At 40.8% G+C, this 17190-nt stretch overlaps 1 protein-coding gene across 1 annotated transcript in view; it reads right to left on the bottom strand.

Annotated features, from left to right (window-relative positions):
• The window catches only part of zdhhc8b (zDHHC palmitoyltransferase 8b), a 336369-nt gene that overhangs the window by 29534 nt on the left and 289645 nt on the right, over positions 1 to 17190 (bottom strand). Inside the window, exons 8-10 of the mRNA XM_073051911.1 lie at positions 15611 to 15734; positions 10962 to 11080; positions 2329 to 3341 (exon numbers count right to left, since the gene is read on the bottom strand). Coding sequence (XP_072908012.1) covers positions 2329 to 3341; positions 10962 to 11080; positions 15611 to 15734 — 1256 coding nt within the window. The remainder of the gene's footprint in view (positions 1 to 2328; positions 3342 to 10961; positions 11081 to 15610; positions 15735 to 17190) is intronic.

The following is a 17190-nucleotide window of genomic DNA, read 5'->3' as shown; positions in this document are numbered from 1 at the left end:
CATTTGGTTTATCATCTGCTTCAACATTTGATCTTGGCTGATTTATTTTCTCTCTCATCCCCATTCTCCTTCCTCCCTATAACCTCTGATGCCCTTCCAAATCAAGAACTTTCTGAACCGCAATGTTAAATATTTTATTTTATTAGATATACTGTGTGGAATGATCTCTTCTGGCCCTATGAGCCTCATTGCCCAGCAACCCCCGATTTAACGTCAGCCTAATCAAGGGACAATTTACTATGACAAATTAACCTATTAATTGGTATATCTTTGGAATGTGGAAGGAAAATGGAGGAACATACAGACTCCTTACCGACAGTGTTAGAATTGAGCTCTGAACTCTGAAGCCCCAAGCTGTAATAGTTTCACACTAACCGCTACATCACTATGGTGCCTAGTGACTTGCATACAGTTCTTATACTCAATATATAAGTACACCCAATGACTTGGCCCCACAGCCATCTGTGGCAATGAATTCCATATCATCCTCTGGATAAAGAAATTTAAAATCTATCTGATTGTGAGAATATGTTCCCATGTGTGACAGATGTAAAAGCCACACAAGGAATGTATCTGTGACTCATGCTAGGAGATGCCCAGCTAAACTTACAAAAGTACCCTTAATTGGCTTGCCTGCAGAAGGTGGAGGGTCGTGGTGGAGGGAGTACATTCGGATTGGAGGGTTGTGACTAGTGGTGTCCCACAAGGATCTGTTCTGGGACCTCTACTTTTTGTGATTTTTATTAACGACCTGGATGTGGGGGTAGAAGGGTGGGTTGACAAGTTTGCAGACGACACAAAGGTTGGTGGTGTTGTAGATAGTGTAGAGGATTGTCAAAGATTGCAGAGAGACATTGATAGGATGCAGAAGTGGGCTGAGAAGAGGCAGATGGAGTTCAACCCGGAGAAGTGTGAGGTGGTACACTTTGGAAGGACAAACTCCAAGGCAGAGTACAAAGTAAATGACAGGATACTTGGTAGTGTGGAGGAGCAGAGGGATCTGGGGGTACATGTCCACAGATCCCTGAAAGTTGCCTCACAGGTAGATAGGGTAGTTACGAAAGCTTATGGAGTGTTAGCTTTCATAAGTTGAGGGATAGAGTTTAAGAGTCGCGATGTAATGATGCAGCTCTATAAAACTCTGGTTAGGCCACACTTGGAGTACTGTGTCCAGTTCTGGTCACCTCACTATAGGAAGGATGTGGAAGCATTAGAAAGGGTACAGAGGAGATTTATCAGGATGCTGCCTGGTTTAGAGAGTATGGATTACGATCAGAGATTAAGGGAGCTAGGGCTTTACTCTTTGGAGAGAAGGAGGATGAGAGGAGACATGATAGAGGTATACAAGATATTAAGAGGAATAGACAGAGTGGACAGCCAGCGCCTCTTCCCCAGGGCACCACTGCTCAGTACAAGAGGACATGGCTTTAAGGTCAGGGGAGGGAAGTTCAAGGGGGATATTAGAGGAAGGTTTTTCATTCAGAGAGTGATTGGTGCGTGGAATGCACTGCCTGAGTCAGTGGTGGAGGCAGATACACTAGTGAAGTTTAAGAGTCTACTAGACAGGTATATGGAGGAATTTAAGGTGGGGGGGGGTTATATGGGAGGTAGGGTTTGAGGGTTGGCACAACATTGTGGGCCAAAGGGCCTGTAATGTGCTGTACGATTCTATGTTCTATGTACACCTTTCACTCTGGTAAAAAAAAAGTAGTTCTGACTTGCTGCATCATCGTCTGGTCTGGTGGGGTGGGGTGGGGGGGGGGGGGGTACAGCAAAGGATCAAAATAAGCTCCAGAGAGTTGTAAACTCAGTCAGCTCCATCATGAGCACCAGGCTCCTTAGTATCCAGGTCATCTTCAAGGAATGATGCCTCAGCAAGGCGGTGTCCAGGATTAAGGACTCCCATCACCCAGGCCATGCCCTCTTCTGATTGTTACCGTCAGGAAAAAGATACAGGAGTCTGAAGACACACACTCAACAACTCAGGAACAGCTTCTTCCCCTCTGCCATCAGATTTCTCAATGGACATTGAACCCATGAACACTATCTCACTACTTTTATTATTTACTATTTTTGTCACTACTTATTTAACTATTTAATATACTTTCTGTGATTCATAGTTTTCTTTATCATTCTTCCAGCGTTGTGTACGTATTCTATTATCATGTACTGCCCTTTATTGCTACCACAAAGTTAACAAATTTCACAACGTATGCCAGAGATGTTAAAGCTGATTCTGATTCTAATAAAACAGTGCAACATATGACTGATTTGTGAATGCCTATTTTTACAGCTTTACAAAGGTTCAGAGTGAAGCAGTCTACCTACCGTGGCGTCATCAGAGGCTGAGGAACTCCTTCCGACATTTCCAATGCAGTGACAAAGGATAGAGGCTTTTGGCTTCCGTAAGTAGGGGATCTAATCAATGAGGAGGGTGGGATTTGATGTACTGGAGACCTATATGAGGTCTCAACAGATCTGCTTTGCAAAGTGTGATTGGACTGCACGTTGTTGTTTGCAATGTCTGCGTGGAGAGAATTTGTAGAAGTCCTTGCTACCCTCGACAAGGAGGAGGCAGAGGCACGCAGCAGAGGGCTCCTCACACTGCAGGCCGCAGCAGACACGAGATTATCTCGAGAACCACACATGCCAGTGGTTGTCCTCCTCGAGTCCTCTGAGAAAGTGTTCATTTGTTGCAAGCCGTACGAGCCTGGTGCTTCATACACCCCTGAGTCTAGGAACATCGAATCAGGAGAGGCTCTGAGCTTTCCATGCTCTTCCATTGCCTTCCTCTCTTGAATGGAGGCCATGATTTGCTTCGACAGGTTATCATAGCGAACTGGCGACGGATCCCGTTGCTGTGGAGATGAGCCTCTGTGTATCGGGCTGTAACCATGGCCAGCATGACGCTGGATCTGGCACATTTTGGCTGATAAGTACGGTGAGTGGTACCCAACAGGTGGAATTCCAGCCTGTGCCATGGACTCCATCCCCTGGTGGGTGGAGGGGGGATTCAGCAAACTATCGTAGGACAGGCTTCCGTTTCTGTTGGATAACGAGTTCAGACCAAAAATATTCTTGTACTGGTTGGGGGATGAGCAATCTGTCTTCATTTGGTGCAACTGAACCTTGTCCATTCCTCTCCTGTGGGCAGACTTCAGGCTCAGAGAGCGAGAACTATTAGAGAGTGAGTCAAGTTGAAAAGGTGATGACTGGTAAGTCTTGTGAAGCGATGGCGACCGGTAGTCAGGCATGTCAAGGTTCGGCTCAGACCTGTAATCATGGGCTCTGTTGCACTCCTCAATGAAAGGGGACTCGTTATGTCCTTCCTGCATGGAAATCTTCAAGAAAAGAGATTCGACAATTACCCAAATTGATCAATAACCACAGTCAATGCTGACATTAATCTATTCAGTTGATTGATTCTACAGGATCCTGCGCAAACTAAAGATAGCAAGTAATTTTACTGACACTGTAAATTTGAACAAAAAAAGAACATGTCAGTAGTGGATCGATTGGTATCACTTTAGACCTAGGAGCAGAATTAGGCCATTTGACCCATCAAGTCTGCACCACCATCCAATTACGGCTGATTTATTATCCCTCTCAACCTCTTTCTCCTGCATTGTCCCCATAATCTTTGATACCCTGACTAATCAGAAACCTATCACCCTCCACTTTTAAATATACCCAATGACTTGACATTCACAGCCATCTGTGATAATGAACCCCTGATTCATCATCCTCTGGCTAACAAAATTCCTCATCTCTATTTTTCTTTCTGAAATTGAAGACTGCGGCTTCAAATCCTTATTAGAGCCTTGAGCACAAAAATCTATCCCAACATCACAGTGAGGGAGTGTGGCTTTCAGATGAGATGTTAGGCTAAGGCACTATTAGCTCTCCCTCTAGAGAAAAATTCCAATAGTACAGCTCTGAGTAAGAACAGCAAAGTTCTTCATTTGTCCTGGCTCATTTCATCCCTCGATCAGCATCACTTAAAACATACTGAGTATATCACACTGCAGTTTGTGAGCCTACTCTGCCACACAGATCGGCTTCCACACTTTCTCCAATGTAGCAGTTCAGTTCAGATTCCAGATCGCAAATTTCCACACTTATACTGTAGAGAGCATTCTAACTGGCTCCCTCACCATCTGGTATGGGGAAGGAGCTGGGGGCTACTGCACAGGATCAAAGTAAGCTGTAGAGAGTTGTAAACTCAGTCATGGGCACTAGTCTCCGTGGTATCCAGAACATCTTTAAGGAGCGATGCCTCAAAAAGGTGGCATTCATTGTAAAGGACCCCCATCACCCAGGACATGCCCTCTTCTCACTGCTACCATCAGGAAGGAGGTACAGAAGCCTGAAGGCACACACTCCATGATTCAGGAACAGCTTCTTCCCCTCTGCCATCAGATTTCTGAATAGACATTGAACCCATGAACACTACTTCAATACTTTTTTTATTTCTATTTTTGCACTACTTAATTTAACATATATTTTTTACAGTATTTCACTTTTTTTCTATTATTAGGTATTGCACTGTGCTACTGCAAAGACAACAAACTTCACAACACACGCCAGTGATATTAAACCCGATTCTGACTCTGACTGCTTTGGAGTAGCCTGAGGTCATGAAAAGCACTGAAGAGAGTGCTTTCCATGTGTTTTTGAAGGGTAGTCTTGTAGTTTGGCTCGTAGAGCTGGACCCCAAAGCTTGTGGTCTGGGTTTGATTTTGCTATCTGTGTGGAAGTTGCACCTTACTCTTGTGGATTGCATGTTTCCTTCCACATCCCTCAGACCTGCGGGTTGATTAGCTACTGTAAATTGCCACAAGTGGTGGTATTTGGCAGGAGTTCGTGGAAATGAGGGAAGAATAAAAATGTGACGGTTGTTGTTGGTAGCTGTTAGAGGGTTTTGTGGAGTTAAGAGTATACAGCCCACATTAATTTCACCAGCAACCAGTCTTCAGATTTGAATGTGGATTGTAGATTGAATTTAAAATGCAGCTCTAAACTATTAGACCTCAGATGCCTGCATTTGCATAAATGCAGCCTAGAGTCAGTGGAGGATTAATATTCATTTTGGGTGTCTCGCGTGTGGGTGTGAAGAAGGAGGTGTCTGAAAACTACATGTAATTCAAAGGAAGCTGTAGATACACTGTAACAAAAGAATTGACCTGCTGTTACCTTCAGCATACAAAAATGTCATGTAATATTGGTTTGGGCAGGCCTCTTTGTCCAAGAATGTCTCAGTATGGTGTCTGATGTTCATTTTTGTTGAATGAAATACTTCTACATCCACTGGCTTCAGTACCTCTCCACTGACTTTGATCACATAACAACAGTAGGCATGAATGTGTTGAGTTAAAGAGCTCATTGCATTAATCTGTCTTCCATCTTTTCACGTGAAGGAGATACAGGATCATATAAATTTAGCAAATGGACTGTCACGTGACTCAAGACTGCCATGTGCCTCAACTATTGCTCTCTCTGATGATGTCTCTTGCTTTATAGCGAAATCACAACATAAATTGATTGGGACTCCCATACTGTTAAACGTCTAGATGGGTTTGAATTTGTAAAATGTGTTCAGGAAAATTTTCTAAATCAATATATAGAGGTACCAACTAGAGAGAATGCAATATTAGATCTCCTATTATGAAACGAGTTAGGACAAGTGACGGAAGTGTGTGTAGGGAAATACTTTGGGTCTAGTGATCATAACACCATTAGTTTCAACTTGGTCATGGATAAAGATAGATCTGGTCCCCGGGTTGAGGTGCTAAATTGGAAAAAGGCCAAATTTGAAGAAATGAGAAAGGATCTACAAAGCATGGATTGGGACAGGTTGTTCTCTGGCAAGGATGTGATTGGTAAGTGGGAGGCCTTCAAAGGAGAAATTTTGAGAGTGCAGAGTTTGTATGTTCCTGTCAGGATTAAAGGCAAAGTGAATAAGAATAAGGAACCTTGGTTTTTGAGGGATAATGGAAATCTGATAAAGAAGAAGAGAGAGATGTATGACAGGTATAGGCAACAAGGAGCAAATGTCCTGACGAAGGGTTTCGACCCGAAACGTTGACTGCTTCTTTCAACGGATGCTGCCCGACCTGCTGAGTTCATCCAGCTTTTTTGTACGTCTTAAGGAGCAAATAAGGTGCTTGAGGAGTATAAAAAGTGCAAGAAAATACTTAAGAAAGAAATCAGGAGGGCTAAAAGAAGACATGAGGTTGATTTGGCATTCAGGGTGATGGATAATCCAAAGAGCTTCTACAGATATATCAAGAGCAAAAGGATAGTAAGGGATAAAATCGGTCCTCTTGAAGATCAGAGTGGTCGGCTATGTATGGAACCAAAAGAAATGAGGGAGATCTTAAATGGGTTTTTTGCATCCGTATTTACTAAGGAAACTGGCAAAGAGTCTATCGAAATAAGGCAAACAAGTACAGAGGTCATGGAACCTATACAGATTAAATAGGAGGAAGTGCTTGCTGTCTTGAGCCAAATCAGAGTAGATAAATCCCCAGGACTTGACAAAATATTTGGATAGACAGGGACTTATTAGGGAGAGTCAATATGGCTTTGTGCGTGGTAGGTCTTGTTTAACCAATCTATTACGAGTTTTTCGAGGTTACCAGGAAAGTGGATGAAGGGAAGGCAGTGGATGTTGACTACATGGACTTCAGTAAGGCCTTTGACAAGGTCCCGCATGGGAAGTTAAGTTAGGAAGATTCAGTCACTAGGTATACATGGTTAGGTAGGAAATTGGATTAGGCATTGGCTCAATGGGAGAAGCCAGAGAGTGGTAGTGGAGGATTGCTTCTCTGAGTGGAGGCCTGTGACTAGTAGTGTGCACAGGGATCCATTGTTATTTGTCATCTATATCAATGATTTGGATGATAATGTGGTAAATTGGATCAGCAAATTTGCTGATGATACAAAGATTGGAGGTGTAGTGGACAGTGAGGAAGGTTTTCAAAGCTTGCAGAAGGATTTGGACCAGCTGGAAAAATGGGCTGAAAAATGGCAGATGGAGTTTAATGCAGACAAGTGTGAGATATTGCACTTTGGAAGGACAAACCAAGGTACAGCATACAAGGTATATGGTAGGACACTGAGGAGTGCAGTAGAACAGAGGGATCTGGGAATACAGATATATAATTCCCTAAAGGTGGAGTCAGTGGTAGATAGGGTCATAAAGAGAGCTTTTGGCACATTGGCCTTTATAAATCAAAGTATTGAGTATAAGAGTTGGAAAGGTATGGTGAGGTTGAATAAGACATTGGTGAGGCCGAACTTGGAGTATGGTGTGCAGTTCTGGTCACCTAATTACAGGAAGGACATTAATAAGGTTGAAAGAGTGCAGAGAAGGTTTACAAAGGTGTTGTGGGACTTGAGAAACTGAGTTACAGAGAAAGGTTGAATAGGTTAGGACTTCATTACCTGGAGTGTAGAAGAATGAGGGGAGAGTTGATAGAGGTGTATAAAATTATGATGGGTATAGATAGAGTGAATGCAAGTAGGCTTTTTCCACTGAGGCTAGGGGAGAAAAAAACCAGAGGACATGGGTTATGGGTGAAAAGGGAAAAGTTTAAAGGGAACATTGGGGGAGCTTCTTCACACAGAGAGTAGTGGAAGTGTGGAATGAGCTGCCAGGTGAATTGGTGAATGTAGGCTCACTTTCAACATTTAAGAAAAACTTGAACAGGTACATGGATGAGAGGGGTATGGAGGGATATGGTCTAGGTCCAGGCCAGTGGGACTAGGCAGAAAAGTGGTTTGGCACAGTCAAGATTAAACATTGTTTAATCATTCACAGTCCAGGCTGGAAAAAGTATGTGAACCCTTGTATTTAAGAACTGGTAGAACCTCCTTTGGCAGCAATAACCTCCACCAAATGTTCTCTGTAGCTGCTGATCAGAGTTGTACAATGGCAAGGAGGAATTTTAGATTATTCCTCCATACAGAACTGTTTCAGTTCATCAGTGTTTCTGGGATACATTGCATGAACAGCCCTCTTCTGGTCATGCCACAGCATCCCAATTGTATTAAGATTTGCACTCTGCCATTCCAAAACTCAAATTTTCTTCTTTTTGTACTGTTCTGTTGTTGATTTACTCGTCTTTTGGATTATTGTCTTGCTGTATTATACAACTTCTATTAAACTTCAGGTGATGGACTGCTACTCTGACATTCTCCAGTAAAATGTCTTGTTACAATTTGATTTCATTGTTCCCTCAACGACTGCAAGTTGTCCAGTCCCTGAGGCAGCAAAGCAGCCCCAAACCATGATGCTCCCTCCACCATTCTTCACAGTTGAGATGAGGTTTTGGTGTTGGTGTGCAGTGCCCTTTTTCTCCCCAAACATAGCAATGAGCATTTCTGGCAAAAAGTTCAACTTTTGTTTCATCTATCCATAGAACATTGTCCCAGAAGCATTGTAGAACATCCAGATGGTCTTTTGCAAACTTGGACATACAGAAGTGCTTGTTTTTTTGTTGGAGAGCAGTGGTTTCCTCCATTGTGTTCCTCCATGAACACCATTCTTGTTCAGTGTTTTTCTCATAGTGGACACGTGAACTGAGATTTTAGCAAGTTCTAGAGATCTCTGCAGGTCTTTTGCTGTTACCCATAGCGGTTCTTTTACACCTTCCTTAGCAGCACATTGTGCTCTTGGTGAGATCTTTGCAGGGCACCCACTCCTATGGAGAGTCGTAACAGTATTGAATTTACTCCATTTGGAGACAATTTCTCTTACTGTGGACTGATGAACACTCAAGTCTTTAGAAATGCTTTTGCAGCCTTTTCCAGCATCATGCATTTCTACAATTCTTCTTCTAAGGTCCTCCGAAAGTTGTTTTGATGGGGGCATGGGGCACATAAACAGACCTTTCTTGAGAAGAGCAGGCTCTGTCGGTAATCTGACTTTGTGTGTCTTTTTTAATAGGGCAGGGCACCTCTACAACCCTCACCTCCAATCTCATCTCATTGACTGGAATACCTGACTCCAAACAGCTTTTGTAGAAGGCATTTCCCCAGAGGTTCACATACTTTTTGAACCTAAACTGTGATTGTTTAAATGGTATTAACAAGAAGTACAATTGTTTGTGTGATAGGCAGATTGTGTTTGTCTATTATTGTGACTTAGATGAATATCAGACCACATTTTGAGTAATTAATTCAGAAAACCAGGTAACTGCAAGGAGTTCACAAACTTTTTCTTGCAAATGTATATATTTGAATATATTTGATAATGAATTTATTTTGTACTTTGATTGGATGTGCCTTTGTTGTCTGATTCAATATGCAGGGTTGTGCATGTAACCCCCATGCAATCAAGCATTATCCAAAGATAGACCACACTGCAATATTGTCTTATCTTTCACAGAAATATTGAAAGCTGTCATTCTGTCCAATCACCGCAATACTAGTCAAAGTTTTTTTTGAGGTGTCTGGTCATTTCAAGACAGATATTTGCTACCCCTCTGCTGCCAGAGAAGGATTCAGTGTGGCAGCTGTGCTTGGAGGGTAGGCCTCTGCATTCAAGTAGCATTTCTCTCTTTTGATGATGTTGGGGGATATTATTTACGGATTGGACAATGGACTGTGGACTTATATATTATTATGGCTTTTATATTCTGTGTTTTTGCCCATTCTTTCTCTTTTTTTTGTATGGGAGGGGGTTTTGATGTTGATGTTCTTGTTGTGTTTCGTTAATTTTTTGTGCAGGGGTGGGGGTTTGGGAGTTGATGATTGTGTTGCCGTTTTTTTTTGGGCAAAGGGGGTGGGTTTGATGTTCCTCCTTGAATGACTACCATAGTTTTCTTTGTTTTGTGGTTATCTGGAGAAGATGAATCTCAGAACTGCAAAGTGCATACACACTTTGATAGTAAATGAATCTTTGAAGGCTCAGCAAGAATCAATCTATGCCAAAATTCCACTTCAAGATCAAATTAGTGCACCATATTTTATGGTAATTTGTGCCCCCCCACATTAATAGCAACAACTGAATGATTCCTTCTTTCCAATATTTTCTCTTCATCAGCGTGTTAATTGATACACATTTATTCTGCATGATCCGCATAAGTAATGTGAAAAATTACTGAATCAACATGATACTTTTATAAGATGAACCAAGTTTTCTTTGAAAAGAATATCTGAACATTTTGAGTTTTAATTAAAAGTATATTGATAATGACCACAGTGAGTCCAGTCACAGGAATATCCCTAGTTCTGAAACATTTTCAAACACTCAGTGTCAGAAGAAATTTGAGAGCAAACAGAATATGGTTCCCTCTGGTTCACTTAGTTATTTCATCTAAACATAACACACACATGCTATAACAATCAAAAATCAGTTGTTAAAAACTATAAATGGTAATCCTTTGACATTCCACAGAGAAGTAATGTAATGGCTTGTCGAGGGTGATGGATGTATTCCTTCAGAATTTTTACAGTACAGTGCAAAAGGCTTAGGCACATGTAAAAAAATCTGTAAAGTGAAGATGCTTTCAAAAGTAATGAAATGAAAAGTTTCTAAATACTATAAAGAACAGTAAACTGTTTAAAACTAAATCAAATTAATATTTGGTGTGACCATCCTTTGCCTTTGAAACTGCATCAGTTCTCTTAGGTACACTATCATGCAGTTTTATAAGAAAATCGGCTGACTGGTTGTTCCAAGTGTCATGGAGAACTTGCCACAGTTCTTCTTCAGACTTTGGCTGTCTCGCTTGCTTCCATCTCTCCAAGTAATCCCAGACAGCCTCTATGTTGCAGAGATCAGAGCTCTGAAGACCATACCATCTAACCATTAAAAAAATCTAGGGTGCCTAAGACTTTTACACAGTACTGTAGTTACGTCTCCACTCAAGTCTTTCCATCCTAAACTACAATGCCCCAACAAAAAGCAATAACCAAGGATTATTTGTCTAGCACCGAATCCTACATTTCCTCACCTTCTCACTAGCAGCATGGTAGAGAACTTTGGGGTTTGCACCTGAACTGCTGAGTGCTGGTCGATACTTAAACATGGCAGGAGTGGGTGGGTTGATGGGCTTGGATGAGAGATCACTATCTGTAATAAGACAATGACAATGTAGTACAGGCAGCAGTACACACAGACACAAAGGTACACTCTAACTACTGAAAAGAAAACAGGAGGGGAACGGCAGAGGGATCTAGGATTCACACCATCCTTATTATAAAGTCTTGAGGAGTTTAAGCACGTTCGAACCAGATGTGCATTTTAACTCCCATTTTGATCCCAATCCGAGCATAAACATGAAAATTGAAGGCAAACTGCCGTAACTTTAGGTCAGATCGGAATATAATGAGGGTGGAGTGTATTAAGGAAATTGGTAGACAATAATAAACCCTTTGTATACTGAGGTATCATTTATGTTTTGTTTAAGAGAATGTACATAAGTAACCAAGCAATTGAAAATTTTCACCAATGTAAAGGCATATTAGCCAGTCTGTAATTTTTTCTATAGTACTTCACAAAGGCCTCTAGTTGGATACATTATTTATTGCTCTCTGCAAGTTAACATTTTCATAGTGTGTAAAAATTCAGTATTCAAAGAGTTTATTATGTAAATTGAACTGTAAGATGTTTCACAATGGATTCAGTGTTCCGCATACATTTTTACAGTAAGTAAGATTGTCCATGGATAATTACAAACACGTCATCATCACAAAGACACTTAAGTGGACTTCCCTTTTCTGTAAATCTTTTCACCACAATTGTTTTAAAATAAACACACTTAGTTAACCCTACTTTAAGCACTCTAAAACTTTAAAAGTATACGATTGGAATGGAAGAATACACTTATTATAAGACCTTAAGACCTTCAGATGTAAGAGCAGAATTAAGCCATTTGGCCCATCAAGTTTGCTTTGCTACTTCATCATAGCTGATCCATTTTCCCTCTCAGCCCCAATCTCCTGCCTTCTCCCCGCATCCTTCATGCCCTGACTAATGAAGAATCTATCAACTTCTGCCTTAAATATATGTAAAGACTTGGCCTCAGCAGCCTGTGGCAAAGAATTCATAAGATGCAGCAAGGTTGAGTACATCAAGGTTAAAGTTAGGTTACATGATTTCAGTCAGGGTCATGACATAATCCTTATGGTTTGTATGGACAGTGGCTATTTTTCATTAGGAGTTTGAGGAGATTTGGTAGGTCATCAAAAACACTCACAATTCTCCACAGATGTACCATGGAGAGCATTCTAACTGGTTGCATCACCGTCTGGTATGAGGGTGTGGGGCACAGGATCAAAATAAACTGCAGAGAGTCAGCTCCACTATGGGCACCAGCCTCTGTAATATCCAAGACATCTTCAAGAAGCAATGCCTCAAAAAGTGGCATCCATCATTAAGGACCCCCATCACCCAGGTCATGCCCTCTTCCTATTGCTACCATCAGGGAGGAGGTACAGAAGCCTGAAGACACACGCTCAATGATTCAGGAACAGCTTCTTCCCCTTTGCAATTGACTTCTGAATGGACATTGAGCCCACAAACACTATCTCACTACTTTTTTATTTCTATTTTTGCACTACCTGTTTAATTATTTAATATATATACTTACTGTAATTCACACTTCTTGCTATTATATATTGCATTGTACTGCTGCTGCAAAGACAACAAATTTCATGACATATGCTGGTGATAATAAACCTGATTTTGATTGTGATGACTGTTCTTAGGGACAGAGAACAATGGTCACAATCAACAGCCGGTGATCATGTGTAGATTTTCACATATAATTTGGCTTCAATGAATTCCTTATGCCCTTCCTAACATTCACTCTTCAGACTTGCCAAAGAATGTCCTATGAGTAAATTAGCAATTAATTTAGTTATTTAAAAAAATTTATTGAGGTAGAGCGCAGACCAGGCCCTTCCAGGCCTTTGAGCCCACCCCAGCCTAATCATGGGACAATTTACAATGACCAATTAATCTACTAACAAGTATGTTTTTGGATTGTGGGAGGAAACTGCAGCACCCGGAGCACCTTATGGTCATGGGGAGAATGTACAAACTCCTTACAGACAGTGGTGGGAATTGAACCCAGGTCACTGGTACCGTAAAGCATTGTGCTAACCACTACACTACCGTGTGATAGGAATTGAACCTGGGTCACTGGTACTGTAAAACGTTGTGCTAACCACTACACTACCGTGCGATGAGAATTGAACCCGGGTCACTGGTACTGTAAAGCGTTGTGCTAACCACTGCACTACCGTGCGATGGGAATTGAACCCGGGTCACTGGTACTGTAAAGCGTTGTGCTAACCACTGCACTACTGTGTGATGGGAATCGAACCCGGGTCGCTGGTACTGTAAAACGTTGTGCTAACCACTACACTACCGTGCTAACTATGGAACCATCCAAGATATCAGTAATCATTTCCTTGTGGGGACAGATAAGAAATAGAGGAGAGGAGATAATAAATAAAAAATTTAAAATTGGAAGCAGAGCTTTAATTATAACTTAAGTAAGGTACATTAGTGGATCATCCTGCAAAACTATTATAACCATTAGAACAATGTACCAGATGCCAGGTACTAGATGAACTTGGTCATAATCATTATGTGCTGTGTTGTATGACATCGACGAACCTTGTCTACATGTCCATGATTGTTCTTGGCAAATTTCCCTACAGAAGTGGTTTGCCATTGCCTTCTACTGGGCAGTGTCTTTACAAGATGGGTAATCCCACAGACGTGATCAATACTCCTCAGACATTATCTACCTGCTGTCAATGGTCGCATAATCAGGATTTGTGATATGCACAAGCTGCTCATATGACCATCCACCTTGTGTGATCCTGATCAGGTGCTACGCCCTGTCCAAGGGTGACCTGCAGGCTCATGGAAGAAAGGAGCGCCTTACATCTCCTTTGGTAGAGATGTTTCTCCACCCCGCCATTCCGAACTTGGCAGAAATACTTTTATCCTGTGTAAACTGGTTTTTATTATAATTAATCTCTTATATTTTATATAATCTAAAATACATTTCACAACAGTTGGATTTCAATCATGGTATTACTCTAACTTCCTTCTAGCTACACCTTCACAGATCAGAATCTCCGTCAACAGAATAATTCACCATGAAACATTTCACCAGTCATCGCTATTCAGAACAACAAATATCATCTCCCAGCATCTTGAACCAGTCTTGTTTATACTGCTACCCTGTGCTTGAAATTTAGCTGAAAATTACAAAATACCTTTTTTGAGTCTACTGTGTCACTCGCCTGAAAGTCTTAGCTCACTCCAACTACAGAGCTGACTATCAGGATCAAAATGGGCCAGATAAACTGTTGATGGGACAACTCCACAGCAATTTCTTGCCTTCCACTCAAAGTCTTTTTCCCACTGAGGTTGGGTGGAACTACAACTAGAGATCATGGGTTAAGGGTGAGAGGTAAAATGTTTAAGAGGAACATGAAGATAAACTTCTTCACTCTTGATGTCTCAGCTTCTTCCCACATATCGAAGATGTACAGGTTAGGGTTAGTGAGTTGTGGGCATATGATGATGATGATGGTGGAAGCATAGCAACACTTTACTAACTGTCCCTAGAACATGCTCAGACTGTGTTGGGCATTGGTTGAAATGACGCATTTCACGGCATGTTCCAATGTTTTGATATACACAAACCTTGGGCATTTATATATGAATATATAGAGCTAGGGTGCTTAAGACTTTTGCACAATACTGCTGCAATTTTATTGCACTGTACTGCTGCCCGCAAAAAAAAAATTTCATGACATACGTGAGTGATGATAAACCTGACTCTGATATGGGTCTCTATTGTCGACTGAAAGTGGGAAGGGGGCAGGGAGAGGGGAATCACGGTTGGGAAAAGGGAGGTAGGGAGAAGGGAGGGAGTGGGAAGCACCAGAGAGACATTCTGTAATGATCAATATACCAATTGTTTGGAATCATATGACCTTGCCTGGTGTCTTAGGGCTGGGTGTGTCTGCACCAGAACCACTCCCTCCCCTCCCCAGCATTCCTAACATCCTTTGCTTCTGTCAGATTTACAAACATGCTCTCCACTCTACGTTGACAAAGACAGTACTGTGCAGAAGTCTTGGGCTCCCTAGCTATAAACAATATATGTGACTAAGACTTTTACACAGTACTGTACATGTGACAAATCAGAACTAATCTTATCAACCTTACCATAAGTGAATTAAGAAATATGAGGTTAGAGCAGAAAATGAAGTAAAAGACCAGTAGTGACTTTATTAAATCATAGAGGGAACAGAAAAGGCAAAATGGGCTCTGCGGCTTGTGTTTCTCTGCATTACGTTTTCCCCTCTACAGATGCTACCTGATTTTTCAAATGTTTCCAGCATTCTACTTTTCAGACAATAAAAATAAGTTGCATCATATGGATGGCCAAGAAATAAAGGTATGATTTCAAGAAAGTAAAATCCTTATGAAAGCCCCATTGCATTGTCCACTTAAAACATATCAGAATCAAATAACAGTATTTCTTAATGACAGGTCTGTGCATCAAGAAAATAATAGTCTAGTTAAGTACGTTCACTATCAGAATTATTTTGTTTCACCTCAGTGCATTACCTTCGTTAGCTGAAGTACCGAGTTGGTTTTTAAGGTTTGCATATTTGCTTGGACATAGTTTGGGTGGGAGAGGAGGCTCAACTTCTGTTGATTGAACATCCAAAGTCTCCAAACTTCCTTTGGACTAAAAGAACAATTCAGAAAAGAAAATGTAAGTTTTATTTTGGAACATCACAGTCATCATTTTAACTCCTGGATTTTCAAGGTCAGAAATTTCTCTTTGTTTTCACGCTGTTTATTGGAAACGTGTAATTTTCAGCCTCAGATTCAGATCAGAAATGACACTCTTTGTATATTTTATGAAGGACAGAAGAGAGCTTTTCACATTCAAATGTGAACCGAAGAAAATGTGCATTTGGTCCACTATTAACAAACCTCCAACAGGAAATCAAATTAGTCAGTGCAAAGCCATCGAAGAAAGATTAACAGAATGATCATTGTGGGACAGCATGTAAATTGGCTGTGTACCGATCAAGATGTGTTTGGACTGCTCACAGTGCTTTACTTAACACCCCCATTTAAATTTATTTATCAGGCTAGAACGTCTGCTCTAAGCAACAGGTAATCTAACAAAAAAAAATACCCCTTAACTATATTATACTAAACTTTTTAATTGGACAAGTTTGTTTAATTATAATTTTCGCACCTCCCTATCCCTAAGCTCTTACTGTTATGTCTATTTTAACCAATAAAAATGATTTAAGACATTCGCAAATTAACACATACACAAAAGGAAACTGGAGAAGTTTGCTACAAATTTCTGTCTTCTCACCAACAGAGTTGAGAAATCACAAAACTAGGATAATATCCTCAGTGGTGAAACAGATAAATTTGGCAAGTTCTGAACCTCCGAATGCTTGAGGTATCAAGCATGAAATGAACCGCACGTTTATTACTTGCAAGGGAACGTCTACCTCCATATGCTTAACCTCTGGTAGGTAGCTTCAATCTCACAGCTCAAAACAACCCATTTTATATGTTTAGAGCCCAGTAATTCATCAGTTTCATGTCTTTGAGGTCATTCCTATAATTGCATTCCTTTTTTATCTGCATCCGTCTGAACTTGTCTTTAATTAGTCCATTTGTCTTTTAATGCCTTTCCCGCCACCCTACCCTATCAACAGCTATGTTCTGTTTTTCTCTGTTGTCAAAACACTACGTGACATAAAACACACGTGCTTGCAAACCAGCAAAATACTCTGGGATCACACAGGTTCCATTTTGATACATTACATTTTACAAAAGTTATAAATTCATAGACTTCAGGGTTACAGATATAATTCCACAAGCATCTGCAGAATTTCTCGTGTTTATGTAATGAACCAATTTATAACCTTAAAAATCTGATTGCATAACCACCTAGACGACTCGGGAATCTTGGATTTAGTCGTGGCCTGGATGCTTGGAACATTTAGAACTAAAAAAAACACAAATTCTAATGCACTGTTTTGTTATGATATTAGAAACCTAAGCATTCAATCCAAAGTGCAAATGTATTAAAAGGTTTTAAAGATCATCATTTAAATAAATGGATACTGTTACGACCCCAGCCCCCTCCTTTGTGAGAATCGCGAGAGAGA

This window comes from Hemitrygon akajei, chromosome 7, assembly GCF_048418815.1.
Source record: "Hemitrygon akajei chromosome 7, sHemAka1.3, whole genome shotgun sequence".
Lineage (NCBI taxonomy): Eukaryota > Metazoa > Chordata > Chondrichthyes > Myliobatiformes > Dasyatidae > Hemitrygon > Hemitrygon akajei.
The sequence above is the reverse complement of the archived record's forward strand: the minus strand, read 5'-3'. Positions and strand labels throughout refer to the sequence as shown.